Consider the following 16,144-nt stretch of genomic DNA (forward strand, 5'->3'; position numbering starts at 1 on the left):
CTGTGAGCTTTTATTTCAATTAGTTATTTTACTATTATTATTTATGTGTGAAAGATACTGTGTCTCCTGGTCGACAAAATAATAACTAACTATATTGCTGGTTTTATTTATTTGTATTTATTGTGAAATGTTTTGAAAATATTAAATAATTTAATAAATAAACAATTAATGGAAATTAATATTTTAATTATCCACTATCCTGGACACCTTCCCCCCCAATCAGAATACTATAAAAAAAAAAAATTAAACGTTTCTGCAGTTAAAAAAATGTTTCCGCCTTAATTATAAAGATACCGAAACCGCACCGTTACCTTTGCCCCAAAACTGTGACACAAACCGAACCGTGAGCCCACTGTACTGTTTCATCTCTAGTTTAAATAACCTTGAGGAACTGTGTTTTAAGGATTACGATTATTCCTGGATCGTCGTTCCACAAAAGAAAGTTGGATTGCGCCAATGGTTCTTAGAATCCCGCGGTGCAGAAAACGCCATCTTTGAACGCTCATAGTTTTCCGGGGTTTTGTAAAACACAGCGCTTTTCAGAGTTTTCCTTAAACGCAGCCCCGGGCTCAAGCCGCCTGTCTGGATGCCGCGTTCGCAAGTGGCTGGAGGCGAATGACTCCCGAGAGACGGAGCCTGGACTTCAATAACTTTGGATGATGACCTCACAAAGCGGCCCGCTCTTGAAACTAATGACGCTACGACAGTTTTTCACTCATTTCTGCTCCGAAGGAAGCTCGATACTAATCAGACAAGGCGTCGGAAATGTCCCGGTTCAACGAGAAGTCAACCATGTCTGCTCGTAATGCTGCTGTCGTTTTTTAGACACTTTTAACCCAAAAAACGCCAAAATTAAAATTAAAAAAGGGGTCCTGAGGTCTAGACCCGTAAAAATAACAAATATGAGAATATTTAAACAACACACCTCAACAGTGAAGAGCTTCCTCAAAATTTGACTTAAAAAATAAACACTTGAACATTTACCTTGCTATTAACAATTTATACATTTGTTTTATGCCCTGATAACTGTCATTTATCTTGTCCATATCCGATCCCGGATATAAACTTAAAATGTCGGACATTTCCCACAAAAAATCTGGGAGAATCGCGAAACCTGCTTGTGATTTCCAAATTCCAAATGGAACGCTCATTTTGATCGATTTTCGATTTCGAGTCGGAATCCTGACACCCCTGATATATATACTGTATATCTGTTTATATCCTATCCAGCTGTGGTTTATTGCCTTGAATGGTTATTTAAAGCATACTGTTTTCGCCTTAAACTCATCGACATGTGTGTCTGTCAACACTGTTGAAAGACCACTAAGCTGGCAAAGCTTCGAGACATAACTGTTTGCGACTGATGTTTGTGTTCCATCACCAACATAGGACATCAGAGCATTAGAGTACACCAAACCCAGCTGAATAGTCACAGATGTGTGTTTTGCTCTCCTGGTCGCTGCTGGTCTTATGTTGCAATTTGAATGATTGCTGTTGCCGAGAGGCGGGCGCTGCCATACAGCTTGTGGTGTTGCTGCAGAAACCAGTTTGCCAAATTGTAAAAACATCGTCAACAAGAGAAGCCGAGACTCGTGTGTGGAAGTATCTTGCCTTTGAGGCAGATAATTAAGGGATGATAATAGATACTCAAAGGCTCAATCTTCCCTCGAGCAGGCAACAGAGACAGCCATCGCCTGGGTTCCCACATGCACGCGAAATTATCTCAATTCCGACCAATGTTTGTTCAGCAAAAGTCTGAGCAGGGGCTGTATGGAAAGCGATCACCGCATCACATGCGCTAACATTGACAAACTTCACCAATTTATCATTAACTTTTAGAGTATGAATAATATCAGATGGCCAAAAAAGATCAATAAAAAAAATCAATAGGACATGGTTGCTAAGTCAGTAACAATGCTCCTGTTTAACCTCCTAGTAAAGGAAACAGAAGCAATGGGCCGCTTTTATTCATTATTATTATTTATTTTGTGTTTGTTTATATTACTCTTATTGTACCTGGTGGCTGGAGCTTTTCTCATTTTAATCACCACGTATCACTGGCAAGCTTCTCCTCTGGTGCAGGTGGAGTACACAGGTTTTTGCAATTTGAAGATAGCACTCTTGTAAATCCAATTTGGAATATGATCCTCCATGAATCGTTCAGCAAGTAGGTATATTCGTAAGTGAACAAATACAGAGATCCATATACACACACACACAGGGTGTTAAGTTCTTAAGGCCATCTGGTGGCATTAACATAAGATTCAGTGGAGATCATTAGCAGTCTCAACTCTTTTAGTTACACATTAAAAATGTAGATAATAAACCAGTGACTAACCCAAAATGAACAACATCAGTCAACATGTCAAGTTAGTGATGCAACTCAGTAAGATTATTTATTCTTTCATATTTCTTATGAGGACGGCCATCGACATCATTTCTAGTCTTGAACGGTTTAAATCACAGTTTGCTTGGGCAGTCAAAGGGCACCTTAAAGCCGGAATTTCAACGAACAAAATGCAAAAGCTTCGCCAACCGTAGCAGAAATCTGTTGCAAAAAAAAACAAAAACAAAAAAAAACGGAAGGCAAACACCTCACAGCTGGTGGTGGGATGAAGACAGACAGAAACAATGGAAACGGTTCATTGCATTGGAGTTCCAGGTGGTGCAGGGGCCAGACAAAGGGGATTGGAAAGATAACCCCATGTTCAAGGCAATCCCCCTTTTCAAACGAAATAACTCCTATGTAACTTAATGCTACTGTTTTTGCCAAACATAGTTGATTGACTATACGGCAAAATGGTATTCAGCACATTAGAGGTAATAGTCTCGAAGATGACATTAAGCCACAAGATAATATCTTTGAAACATAATTAGATAATAAGGTCGGACAAATATGATCTTCCCCAGCAATGTCTAGGAGGCTTAAGTTTAAAATATTATCAGTGATCCTAGCCTATCAATTGCACAGAATCACATTAGCCTATAGTTATACCAGGCATTATTGACAATTGCAGCCTGAGACGCAGAAGGGGGCAGTTCAGTCAGGGGCTGCAAACAGGTGCCAAGTCAAAAACCATTGTTCAATTTTAAAAACTACTATGTTAAATCCAAAATTAAATTTTCAAAATTCTCAACCGAATTCAGCCATGACCCAGTTATGGAGTTAAAAGCAAAGTAATTCTGTATTGAAACTAAGAGAGGAACTTTAACAGTCATATATAATCATGTCATATCTGTGATTACTATGTGTCGTATGCCCAGCAGGCTGACAGCACAGGTTGGGGGGCGTGTGCTGCAAATAAATAAATAAAAAAATAGATCATGTAAAATATGTATTTATGTAAGTTCTTGGAAAATGAGAGACATGTCCAAATTATCTTTTCGTGACATTATACAAATGGAAAAACTGAGAAACAAAAAATTAAAACAGTTATGTCACCATTGATGTCACAGAAAACAGCTACCAAAACATAATGCATTATATGCACTGTTTCTGTGTCAAATTGGTGGCACATTCTCCTCACTGCACATTAATCCCAAAGGGTACCATTTATTTCTATAACCCGTGCGCCTCCATCGCTTGTGTGTGGGAGTGATGTTTTATGCAATGCATTATCAATCAAAATAAAGGCTCTGTGGACTTTATGTACACAAGAGGGCTTTAAAAAGCCATTTTTCTCTTTAGCGTGCGTAATATCTCACCCAAAATCCATTGAACAACTGGATTTACTGGATTAAAGCCCAGGCGGCATCCCCCCTTTTGAAGTATACCCGTGTTTTTACATAGAATTTTAAAATTGTGATAAATAAAGTGTGAGCTGGGGATAACAGCACAGTACAAGACAAGAATAGCTTGGATGTGTTTGAAGGAACCCAAGGCAGAATAGGAATTTCTGGGAAAAGAACAGCGACGATTGTCAACTCGTTACTCCCCATTTCCGGCTTCAGTCTGACATTGCATCCACTCTAACCGATTTCCGTGAGGGGGGAGGGGGTGCCGCCCGTGGCGCCGATTGGACCAATCATTTTTAAATCGAGAAGCTGCTGTTTCATGTCATGATGCCCGACCAGCAGAACCAGTCTTATCGGTGGAGTTGGCAGATTCCAAGGTCTGCACCCAGACTCTGGGATAATTTGAAGTTGAGTTTGCAGCTTGTGTCGCTTCTCTATTTGCAGTCGGCCAACACACCTAGAGCAGCAAGAAAATATTGAGATGCTCTCCAGGGCAACGGTGTGTGTGTGTGTGTGTGTGTGTATATATATATATATATATATATATATATATATATATATATATATATATATATATATATATATATATATATATATATATATATTATTATTTTTTTTTTTTTTAATTAACATTTGTTTAGGGATTAACCAATTAAAATAAAGCAGACCTTCCAGCCGGTCTCAGCCTAAAGCTTTAGAGCGGTATCAATGGGGAAACAGACTCCTATAAAACTTCCAGGGGCTCAGGAATTGCTTTCGGCAATGTTGGCCTGTTGGCCATCTGAGTGGCATTAAGTTGCATCTCATTGGATAGTTATTTTTGCTGTTTACCCCTGGCAAAAAACATAGAACATTTCTTGTCGGCATCAGAGGATGATTTACTCGATGTTTGCCATGTATAAATCTGTACATTAAGGTTGACTCGGAAGCAACGGCCAAAAACAATAAAACTTTTTTTTTTTCAATAAAATAGGGTGCCTGGCAGACTCTGGAGTTCAGGGGATCATATATCAGCCTGCGGTACAGCACAAAAAATGGACTTTAAACCGCTGGGACCATGTGTTATGTATGTGTTTTTTTTTTTCTTTCTTATTCAACTCAAACAATGACTCATTTGGAAGTGGGGAACCTCTGCCAACATGTAGTGTTCATCCACATTATGTTTTTTTTGATTTACCTTTTTTTCATGTTACAAAATGTAACCATGGGATCTCTTTTTATTTTGTAAAAAGGAAAAAGTGTGTTTCGCAACGTAGTTCCTCACATTATTGCTTGCTGAGCAGTCTTTGAGCTCAGGAAATAGATACCCTACGGTGGGGAAAAATTGCCGACTGAAGCAACTTTGAAAACACATCCCAAACACAAAGCCTCACAGGGTTTCCACTATTTGGAAGGTTACATTCATATAACTTAAGTAATATGAGAAGTTGGGGAATATTTTTATAGATAGATTTGTTGTAGTGCCTATTAAAAAAATAGCGTTGATTTGTATTGTAAACCAGTATGTATATTTAACAATTATTATAATCACAAAGAAAAAATACCTTTTGCCTGCAGGTATTTAAAAATATATTAATCTCAACATAAAAGAGGCCACTGTGGCAAGCAGGGTAGGGGCCTTATTATTTTACCTTACAAAAACAACTCTTGGCCTTATGCCCTTCTATATTAACCATAATTGTAAAAACTGTGAAATAATCATATTAAAAAATTTAAAAAAAATCTCAAATACCAAGTACAAAAATAAGTAAAAATAAATAGTTCTGACAGTTCCCACACCAATTGAGGCGGCGGCCATGCAAGGCTCATGGGGAGCAGTTAGGGGTTAGATGTCATGCTCAAGACAAGATCTGTTTGACTGCAGCTGCTGTTACCGATATTTTGTGCCAATATTCACAAAATTTGGGGGGGTAAAAAGACGCAACCGCACACAAAAAATAAGATATAATTAAACACAGTTGTGTACACATTTTAACGCACTTGTCACAATAGACAAACTACCGTTGAAACCAGTTAAAAACAATTCTAGTCAACCCATCACCCTTTACATTGTGACAAACTCCTTCCTATGTCATAATGCAAACCATGACCATATGTGACCCACCGCAAATGTTGTCTCCGTGTGTGTATGAAACATGTAATATTTAAAGGCTGAATTCTATCAAAACGGTTTCACATTGTGACTTCACATCACATGGAATATGGATGAATGATCTTCACCTGGACGTCGCTTCAAAGGAAACGATCGTTCTGCGTCGTTCATCGCTGTTCAGCGTCTCAGTAAGTGAACTGTGTTTCCCAATGTACTGTAATCTAAACACAGAGGAACACGAATCTGGAAAAATCCAATTTTCCTTCAAGAAAGGTTTTTTCAACTAATTTGGCTGCTCCTGGCGTTTTTAGAAATGCGCAAGATGGCGGCTTTTGCTGTGGTGGGTCACATATAAACTTGTCTGTGTCCTGAATAAACTGTTTGTCTCAGGGAACTGCTCTTTAGCACATCTCTGACCCGACCCTTGATCAAGCAAAAACCAATGTCTGTCTGCCTCTTTATTAAAAACCACAGACTGAAAAACTGCACGACCCTTTTAATTTCTGTAACATAATCTGGCGTCACGAACAGGATCGAGCTGCGTCCAGGGGGACCATTGACGACGGAGCCAGCATAGAATAAAACCCTCGTTTGGAGGACCGTCCTTCGGCGGGACTCTGGGGCGCCGCCTCGATCTATGTTACTGTTAGCGGGGTAAGACAGATGATGTGCGAAGTGTTTGAAATAAATCTTCTAATTCTAAATTAAAATTTAAAATATTCAGGAATAGGAAGCAGGGAGAGGAAAAGGGACAGATAGATGGGGATCAGGGAAAGAGACATGGCCAGGAAAAGGGACAAAGAGAGCAGAAACCATCAGCACCACCAATGTATAATGCTAATCCATGTACTTCTTTGTATCCTATGTTACCGGAAAAATTCTAGATCTGGACCTGGACTCCTGTCCTCCTGTACGGCGTCATACCCCCAAATCCACCCAACCTCGTCATTAACGGCGCGCCTAACATCAACGCAGAAATACCAGTGATCAACCTCGACAGCGACGACGACTATGCCCCGCAAAGGGCTGCTGCCCCACAGATACGGCTAACTCCACCTCCACCCAACCCGCCTATAAACGGCAAGAAAAGAACCACCATGAACTTGAAAAAAAACTAAAAAGAACCCAGACGAGATGCCACAAGCCTACGTCGGACGCCTGGAGGTTGTTTTCCACCACAACAGTGGACTGGTGAAACCTGAAAACATGGGAAACCATATGAGACTCATCTATGGTCCGCATTAATCAACGGACTGGTCTTCCCACTCGGTGACTTGTTGAAACGCTCGTCTGTCGCCTGGAAGACGGCAACCTTCGCCGACACCATCCTCCATGCTGGACACGCCTACGAGACACACCAAAGGGACAAAAGCCGCAGACAAGATCAAAAGAAACAACGTGGGTGCCAGACCCTGATGACCGTGCTCGCCCAGGCCATCACTCAAGGTCAGCAAGGTCTATCACGGCCTCAGCAAAACACCTCAGGCCAGACCCAACGAGGCGGAGGATCCCGTGGGAGCCGTCCCAATCGCCAAGGCCGAGGGGGTTCCAACATAGGCTGCAACACCTGTTATAGCTGGGGCCAAGAAGGACACTGAGCCCGCGACTGTTCCATGCCGCCACAGAGACAACCACAGGGCAACCGGGGTCAAACAGGGGGAACCAGGACAATATCAGAGTTGACGCCCGGGAGGAGGGGACCCTGGGGGACGACCGTACACATACACACACAAATGTGATTATTGTGAGTCGCACTCACACACACTCAATGACACGCGATGATAAAAGTAATGACGAAATAAACACGCCCATGAATTAGAATGCTGTTGTCGAGTTCCCAACCCGATTTAAAAGTTCAAAGTGTTTTATTTGTCAAGTGTACAATACAACACAAGGTCATTCGGTACAATGAAATTCTTAGGGCATGACAGGCAACAACTACATAGTGGGCATAAAAATCGACATATTAGAAGTCACAAATTAACCTTTCTCATCGATTCGGGAGCCTCACGCTCACTCATATCTGCCACCGTAAACCTCCTTTGTCTGCTAAAACATGTATCGTCATCGGCTGTAGTAATATTAGAAAATAATGAAACTACACATCGTTGTTTCACATACCATACTTGCATCTTTATTTTGGCATAATTACTTGTGTTTCATAAGTTTGCGTCTTTCATTATTTTTTTTGTCTTACATGTTATTGTGACCCTGACAGGTTTTTGATATATAATGCTGTTAATAGTCACGACACCACAGAATAATCATGGCCGACAAGTGCGCTAATGTGTTACGGTCTTGCCAAGTTGACCCTTGAGTATCCAACCACTAACTTTAATGCTTTACTGCCGTGTTTTTATCTCGGGATTTGTTTGTGTGTGTGTGTGAGTGCGCGCGCGCGCGTGTGTGTGTGTGTGTGTGTGTGTGTGGGGCGCGTGAGCCCTTGTGTGTGTGTGCGTGTGTGTCAGTTTCCGTAAGAAAAAATTTGCTCCCAATCAACGTGTCCTGGAAGATTTCAATTTCCCGGACAAACGGGAGGGATTAGTCAAATATTATCTGTGTTTATTAAGCTTAAAATCAATAGGCAGGCTATGTAGAGAATTACATCATCAAGGCATGTAGATGGATGACATTTTTTATTGAATATTCAAAATAAAATCTGTCAGTCCCGTAGGTAAACGCCATTTTAAAAAGAAATGAATAAAAATGTAGAATATTACTACTTGAAATCAAGAAATTTCCGTTCGTGAACAATATGTAACAAGTGCAGCCGCTTTAATTCACATTTCACGAGAATAAAATTTTGATCAAATCACAAAAAATAAACATGACACGTAGGTCTAAATAAATAATAAAGTTTGTGGTGTTCCCGTCCTGTCGACATATTTTACAAAATGAATATTTACCGTCTGCTTTGAGTTGGAACTTAAATATCCCAAGGGAGGGAAGGGATCCTTCAAAAATGGTGACCGGAAGTCCATAGCAACCCATAGCAAACTTCACATTCCGTATCAAGAATGAGCAACCAAATGGTGCCCAATTGCATTCTGAGTAGCGGTCACCATTTCTTGAGACAGACTTCTTCTGTCATCTTCTCCCATCAATTTTGCGTACAGCAACCACAAGCGCACCGCCACAACAAACCCAAATCCACTAAGAGGAAAAAAAATAAAAAAATTAAAAAACTCGAATGAACTCCGCAAAGATCAAGTACAAGATTCCTTTACCGAGAGAAGCTGAACAAGGAAGCAAGCGCTACTGCGACTGGGCCACATGCACACGGACCGACTGAAACAGTGGAGCACAAGCATGTTTTTGTATCGATATATCCCTCATATATTGCTGAAGACGGACACTTTTTTTGTTCAATAGTTTGTCTTTACATTTCTATTTTTTTTTTTAATTGACATGTACACTTATGCAGAAGACAATCGCTTTTTGAACTTTTCAGTGCAATAGGTTGTCTTTATTTTTTATATTTGCCTTTTTTTTTTTTTTAATCTCAATTGTACTTGAAATGTCAGTACTTGAAGGTTACACTGACGTTTTACTTCTTTTACCTGTTATAATTCCACTACAGTGGTACTTAAATCTATTAATTCAGCATTGCACTGATCACCGTTACAAATTACAATACTGTCGTTGGCATTACCTTAACGTGAATGCAATGCGTGGTTAAATCTTTGATTTATACATGCTCGATTAATGTGCCATTTTCTGTCGTGGCTGCTTTTACTAATTGAGAATATGTGCATTGCTGCAGAACTTTGTGAACACAACATTCATTGAATAGATTTTCATTGAAATCTCTCATGATGATTTTACCGCCAGAAAATATAACCAGGTATTATACAAAGCAAGACATCCGCTTTTGACAGGAAGCACCACATTTGGGCTGTATGAAGGTGGTCCATACAGGACGGCCACAGTTGCTTTCAGGGATTCTACACCGAGCATGAGGCATTTGATATCAACGAATGGTGAAGCACTGGTGTGTACTTCTAGACACATGTTGGAGTACACTCCAACCCCACTACGCTGCTGCGTTTTCAGTTCAGCAAATAGAGGCTCAGTGTCATCATATGAAACGCATCTTGTTTTGCTGTAAAAGGATAACCCTGGCAGATGAATGTGTTCTGGGGTATGCTCTGCTGTTGACCATGTTTCTGTGACACATGTCTATCTGATTCTATAAACCCTGGATCATATTTGATGTCTTCTGCATGAGGCATGAGTCCTTGAACATTGTGCAAAATGATTTTGTATGAGGCTCTTTTCAATTGTACACTAAATGGAACGATTTGTCATATTTAATTTTCCAATTGTGTCTTTTAATTTGTTTGCCCGATGAAGGCCATTTTGTTTCTTTGCACCAAATTCGTTAAGAGGAGTTACAAAAAAAATAAACGTTTTGGAATAAATCTAAGACGGTCAAAAAATCATGACACAAATGGGCGCCAAATGAAATATCGCCATTAAAAGTTATACACTTGCCATAGTGCCGACTATTGACCAAGTACACCAGATTTTTCACAGTTTCTCAAGAGTCATATCCTGCATATATCTACCAAATTGGATTATGACACCACAATGCCTTGATGGGTTATGCCAGATTATGTCAAATAGGCCGCACCCACACATTTTTTGTAAACGTTGAAAATTAATTCTGGCCAAACTATGAGGCGTAGCAAAATCCATTGGATAAATTGTATTTGGGGCAGTCCGGACATGCTCTGGGCCAAGTTTGATGAACATTGGACCATATCTGTAGGAGGAGTGGGAAAAAAACAGTTTTGGACAAAATTCTATTGTGTTCAGAACATGTCGAACCTATTATTATTATTATTACTATCTGGGGCATCCTGGTGGCTCAACCGGATAAGCGTGCGTACCATATGTAGGCAAAGCGCCCGGGTGACCCGGGTTCCAGCCTGCATTCATTTGCTGTCTCTCTCCCTCTCTTCCCCCCATTTCCTGTCTCTCGCCACTGCGCTCTACAATGAACATATATATTTGATAATAATCTGAACAAAAACAATATTTTTCCCGCACTTCGCGCTCTGGCCCCTAATAATAACTGAGTCGTTATAGTTCAGTGGATGCGACTCGCATTAGATAAACAGAATAGATTAAGCGAAGGTTCTCTGGATAAGGTTCGTATTTTACACTTGCTGTCCTCATCTCTGATCACGGCAGCACACGTCTACCGCGCATCCGTCTCGTCCACTGTTTCTAGCGCCAACAAACATTGGGTAGAGTTTTTCAAATCGTCAGGCCGAATCGGGTTATTCTGTACTCTCAGAACCTACAGCAACAGCAATGCTCCCAATAATCCCATGATCTTAACGTGTCGTCGCTCTGTTTTATTTGGGGCTTCATACTTGGTAATTAACTCTGTCTAATTGCGCCTTGTGAGCGTGTGTGTGTGTGTGTGTGTGTGTGTGTGTGTGTGTGTGTGTGTAACTGTGATTGTAACAGGCAACCCTTGCAAAGCAGATCCTGATCTCATACGAACAGTCCAATGGATTATTTATTTATTTTTTTGAAATAATGCATTTTCTTAATTGTTTGAAATTGATTGCAACGTTTTCTCAGTAGCGCTGATGAAAGGTCACGTTTAATTTGAACACGGGACTGCATTTGGCATTCAGCGTCGCCTCGGTGCGTGTACTCCGTGCAATGGCAATTAGTCGAATCTGATCGAATCGTATCTATTCGAGTCGGGGCTTCGACTCCAAACGCGTTAAACACCGCGACCGCCGAACTAAAAAGGGATGTCAATTTGACTGAACAAGACGTGGAGCCCAAAACAGGAAGTTGTGAAGTTTCCCCCCGTTTTTATGCGGCCGCGCACTTGTCAGACGGTCCCTAGACCACCCGTTCGCACGGAGAACACCGAATAACGTCACTTACCAAACTACACGAACGCGGCGACCCCGCCGATCGCGAGGGAGAGGGAGAGGGAAGCCATCGACTCGGGTCAACGTGAGTTGCCCGGCGGACCGGGCGGCTCACAGTCGGAGCGACTCACCCAGAAAGGAAGCTCCGGACCGCACAGCCGCTCCATCGCCGCCGCGCTGGATCCGTAACAGGAGAGCCCTCTTCCCGCTTCCCCCCTCGGCACCGGCGCAGTTTCCCCTCACGCGTTAACGCCGTTTTCCGCCCATGCCGCATGGGGCTCGCTCGCTGTAAAAAAAGAAAAATCCCGTCTCCCTCTAGCCGGGGGGGAGGGAGGGGAGGGGGGGGAGAAAAAAAAAACCCCCAAACAAACACACCCGCACGCTCCCGTGTTGTCGGGCGGCGAAGTCGTCCGGCGGCGGTGGTCGCAAATGCGGGGCGTGCTCCGACGGCCGGGCGGCGGGTTCGAGGAGCGCTACCCCCCCCCCCCCCCCCGACTCCTCCCACCGACCCCTCCGAAGCCCCGCCCACACGCCCAAACCACCGCGCACCGCCCGAGCCTCTCCTGCCGCCCGAGCCTCTCCTGCCGCCCGAGCCTCTCCTGCCGCCCGAGCCTCTCCTGCCGCCCGAGCCTCTCCTGCGATTATTTCCCGGTTCGTCTTCCGATGTGGCGAGCGATGACTCAGGCTTGAGCGCATAAGTCACAACGTCGTCACAATTTATGCCGACTCACCGGTGCTGTTGTATTTATATTCACGCCCGCTCGACGTTAGCAGCCACGCTGCCCGCCCGCCCCGCGCTCGCCTTTTTCTTTATTCTCTGCATAGAACACATTTGGTATATTATGTGATTTTCTTGATTAAAAAAAATAATAATAAAAAATTTGCTTATTTTATTCCTTTTGCCTGTATAATGTTTGAAAATGTACTTGGCATAATAATCCGATTCTGATTCTGATTCCGCCTCAGGGGGCTACCAAACTGGGGTCCGAGTACACCGAGAGAATGACTATTTTATATATGTTTATTTGAATTGTTTTGCTTGTTTCATATATTTTTTTTTACCCACAGAATATAATCAATTCAGCTAATGATGGTGGGGCGTTTTTTGTCAGGTTCATTTTAAATTTAATAATAATAATTATTATTATTACGGTTAAATTGATATTTCCAACCAAGCGTACGGCCTTATACTAACAATTCTACTCGACATCTTCAAATTGCTTGAACTGTTGACCCAGGAGTCTGGAACATCCCTTTCCAATGCTGACTTTAAACCACTTAAAACAGATCAGGACTTGTTGAACTGCATTCCAAGACCGAGCGCAGCTGCGTTCCATTATTTGCTAGAAACCCACTGCTCGGTGTTTGCATTTTTTTTTTCCTCGTCTATTGTTTTGTCATGACCATCTGACGCCATTCGAATTTGCTTAGGATTTGAATTTACACTCATACCTCTGAAGTCAGACTGAGACTCCACGTACGGTACCACAACTACTCGAAAGGAAAATGTGTTTTCCATTATTAATTATAAATGCTTACCCCACATGATTAAAAGTAAAGCCTCAGCAGTTTGAAAAGCTCTGTCAAGGGAACTCATTTTTTCACGTGACAGCAATAATTTCTCAAAAGAATCTAATAGTGGTTTCGATTTAATTACTTTATTTCACTTTTATCTAACCATGTAGTCACAGAGACAGTCATTGCCACGAATCCCTCTGGGCGTAACATTACAGTAATATAGGTGTATGTCTATGATGTGAATCAAAAGGTAAAACCCAGCGCAAGATTTCGGCAAAGTATGAAAACAAAAAGACAAAAAAAAGTTGAAATAGATCATGATTGGCTCATAGCAGGAAGCAGCCATGGCGGTTCACTGACCTCAACTACCTACGCTGGTTAATCACTTTCACCGCTGCTGCGGTTCACGTCGAATGACTTGACAAAACACAGATGCTTCATTTTGTGTAACAGGATATGATTCATGCTTGAATTGCTTATTGCCATCTTCGCACACACACAGACACAGACACAGACACACACACACACACACAGGCACATCTAGGCAGGCATTTCCATACAGCATGACTGTGCAAAACACTTTTTTGTGTGTAAGTGTCTGATTCAACCCCACACATACACACACACACACACACATACACACAGGCACACACAAACACATACACACAGATAACATGACAAGCTCTTTCCTCGTATGATCCTTGTCGGACTCATGCAAAACCTTCTGCCCGCCCACACACACACACGCAAAAACAAAACACAAAACGTACATGACTTTTAACTAGAACTTTCAATGGTTTTCCTTCCGTGCAAAAGGATTTGCATAGATTTTAAAAACCCACATTGTGGGAAAAACTCACTTTTTCCCATGCTTGTGCACCTACTTTTGGGTCTCTGATGGGCCTACAAACACTCACACACACACACACACACACACACACACTGTGAAACAACACAACCCAGACAGTTTTTTGTGAGCAGCCTTTGTCAGAAAAACATGTCCTGAAACACCCCCATCACATTTTTTGTCAACTTCGTACGTCACAATTAGAAACCCCCATCTGAGGAACTCTACAAATCTTTTCAAAGAAAGAGGAATTTATACCAACTGTCCATGAAGAAATTGCCGACAATGGAAATGTAAGTACATTTACAGTATATGAAAGTAGTAAACAGTATAAGAAATAAGCAAAAGTTTAGGGACTTCATACAACGGAACCTGGAACTCGTGCTGAATCCCCATTGGCTCACGGAACTAGGGAGGGAGGAAGGTGACACCTACTAAAACACAACGTCCTGAAACAGGATGGGTTTTGAGGCACGTTAGAATGGCTAGAATGCATAATCTGAGTAGTATTTTCACCAAAACACATCAAAAGAGACCTTTATTAACTTGTGTAAGAACCATAATAGGTCCCCTTTAAACATCTAGGCGGATGGGTTAACTAAAAGCTGGCCTATATCTTGATTTACAGTTAACCCAAACTTAATGCTAAACACTGATTTGGAATTCTACACCGTCATCGACCTGCTTGTTGTTGTCTTTTTAGTGCCTGGGACAAAAAGGCTTTCACATGCAGCCCTCCTGCTGTGTGCCAAGTCCTTATTAAGCAGGGGAACTAATAACCAGGTGTTAAGCCCTCTGTTGTTCTGCTGGGCCGAGGTTTGACCGGACTGAAAGGGCAAGCACATTTCTGCCCCTGGATGAGTCAGAAATCACCTCGCTGAACATGGGCGCAGGTTATTGAGGCCTGAAACCTTGAGTGTCAAGGAGATTTGTAATTAGGTGCGAGGGAAGAGATCTCCTTTGCCAACAGCGAGACTCTCAAGGAAGCATCGTAGTATTAGCAGTTGACACCATCGTTGCCTAGCGCACTATTTAGTACGGAATTAGTATCTGAGTGATTTAAGCGTGCAAAAAAAAAAAAAAAGGTGTTGCAAGGAAGTGGAGAGGACATATGAAGATGAAGATGTAGCATATCCAGCGGTGTATAATTATAATATCCACAATTAAGTAAAAGCGGGTTGATAGTGCACATAAGAAGCATGCACATAAGAAGCACGGTATGCCCATAACAAGTATGCACTTAAGAAGTACGCACAAAAGAAGTATGCACATAAGAACAACTGTATGTACATAAGAAGTATGCACATAAGAACTACTGTATGCCCCTAAGAAGTATGCACTTAAGAAGTATGTACATAAGAAGTATGCACTTAAGAAGTATGTACATAAAAAAATACACAAGTGATTTTATCATGTCACAGATGTGCTCGGGGCGTCGCAGGCCCATACCTCCCTGGGGCCAGGAAAGAGCTCCCTGTTGTTTACGGCTGATGTTTGGTTTCCTACAAATCGGTCCGGGGTTGCTAAGCATACCATGGAAACTATCGCTAGCAGCGATCGGCAGAATAATGCCGTAGCCCCGCACCCCAACAGACAAGTCAATCCAACTGACTGAAGACTAGAAAACTTAACGAATGACAGAAAAACAACATGAAATGAGCTGAACTGGCGGTGCTAGAGATGCCAAGGCAATAGAATGAGCTTTCACTTCGTATAATGTTGAATAATATACCGCAAGTAAATGATTTGTGATGAACACAAGCCAGGACAATGTGCGGTAGATACACGTTAGTCGATTCGAATGAATAAAGGCATAAATGAAATTAAAGGGAAATTTTAATAAATATACAGTTTGTATGAATGTATGTATGATGCGATTCACACTTCTTCTTCTTCTTCTTCTTCTTCTTCTTCTTCTTCTTCTTCTTCTACTTCTTCTTCTTATTCTTTCGTTATTGCACCAGGAACCACAAGGAACATGACAAGTGTAGTGTCAACTATGTAGTGTACAAACAAAATACATCTGGATAATCACTGTGTGTGAATGTTAAA

The 16,144-nt window shown here is 41.7% G+C and overlaps 1 protein-coding gene across 4 annotated transcripts in view; it reads right to left on the reverse strand.

Annotated features, from left to right (window-relative positions):
* abcc3 (ATP-binding cassette, sub-family C (CFTR/MRP), member 3) overlaps positions 1–11,989 on the reverse strand; it is a 49,041-nt gene extending 37,052 nt beyond the window's left edge. For all 4 annotated transcript variants that reach the window (XM_080021128.1, XM_080021126.1, XM_080021127.1 and 1 more), the window contains exon 1: positions 11,859–11,989. In XM_080021128.1, the coding sequence (XP_079877254.1) occupies positions 11,859–11,894 (36 nt within the window). In that variant the 5' untranslated portion in view covers positions 11,895–11,989. The remainder of the gene's footprint in view (positions 1–11,858) is intronic.
* Between the last annotated feature and the right edge of the window lie 4,155 nt (positions 11,990–16,144).

Source organism: Zeus faber, assembly GCF_960531495.2.
Source record: "Zeus faber genome assembly, chromosome: 20".
Classification (NCBI taxonomy): Eukaryota; Metazoa; Chordata; class Actinopteri; order Zeiformes; family Zeidae; genus Zeus; species Zeus faber.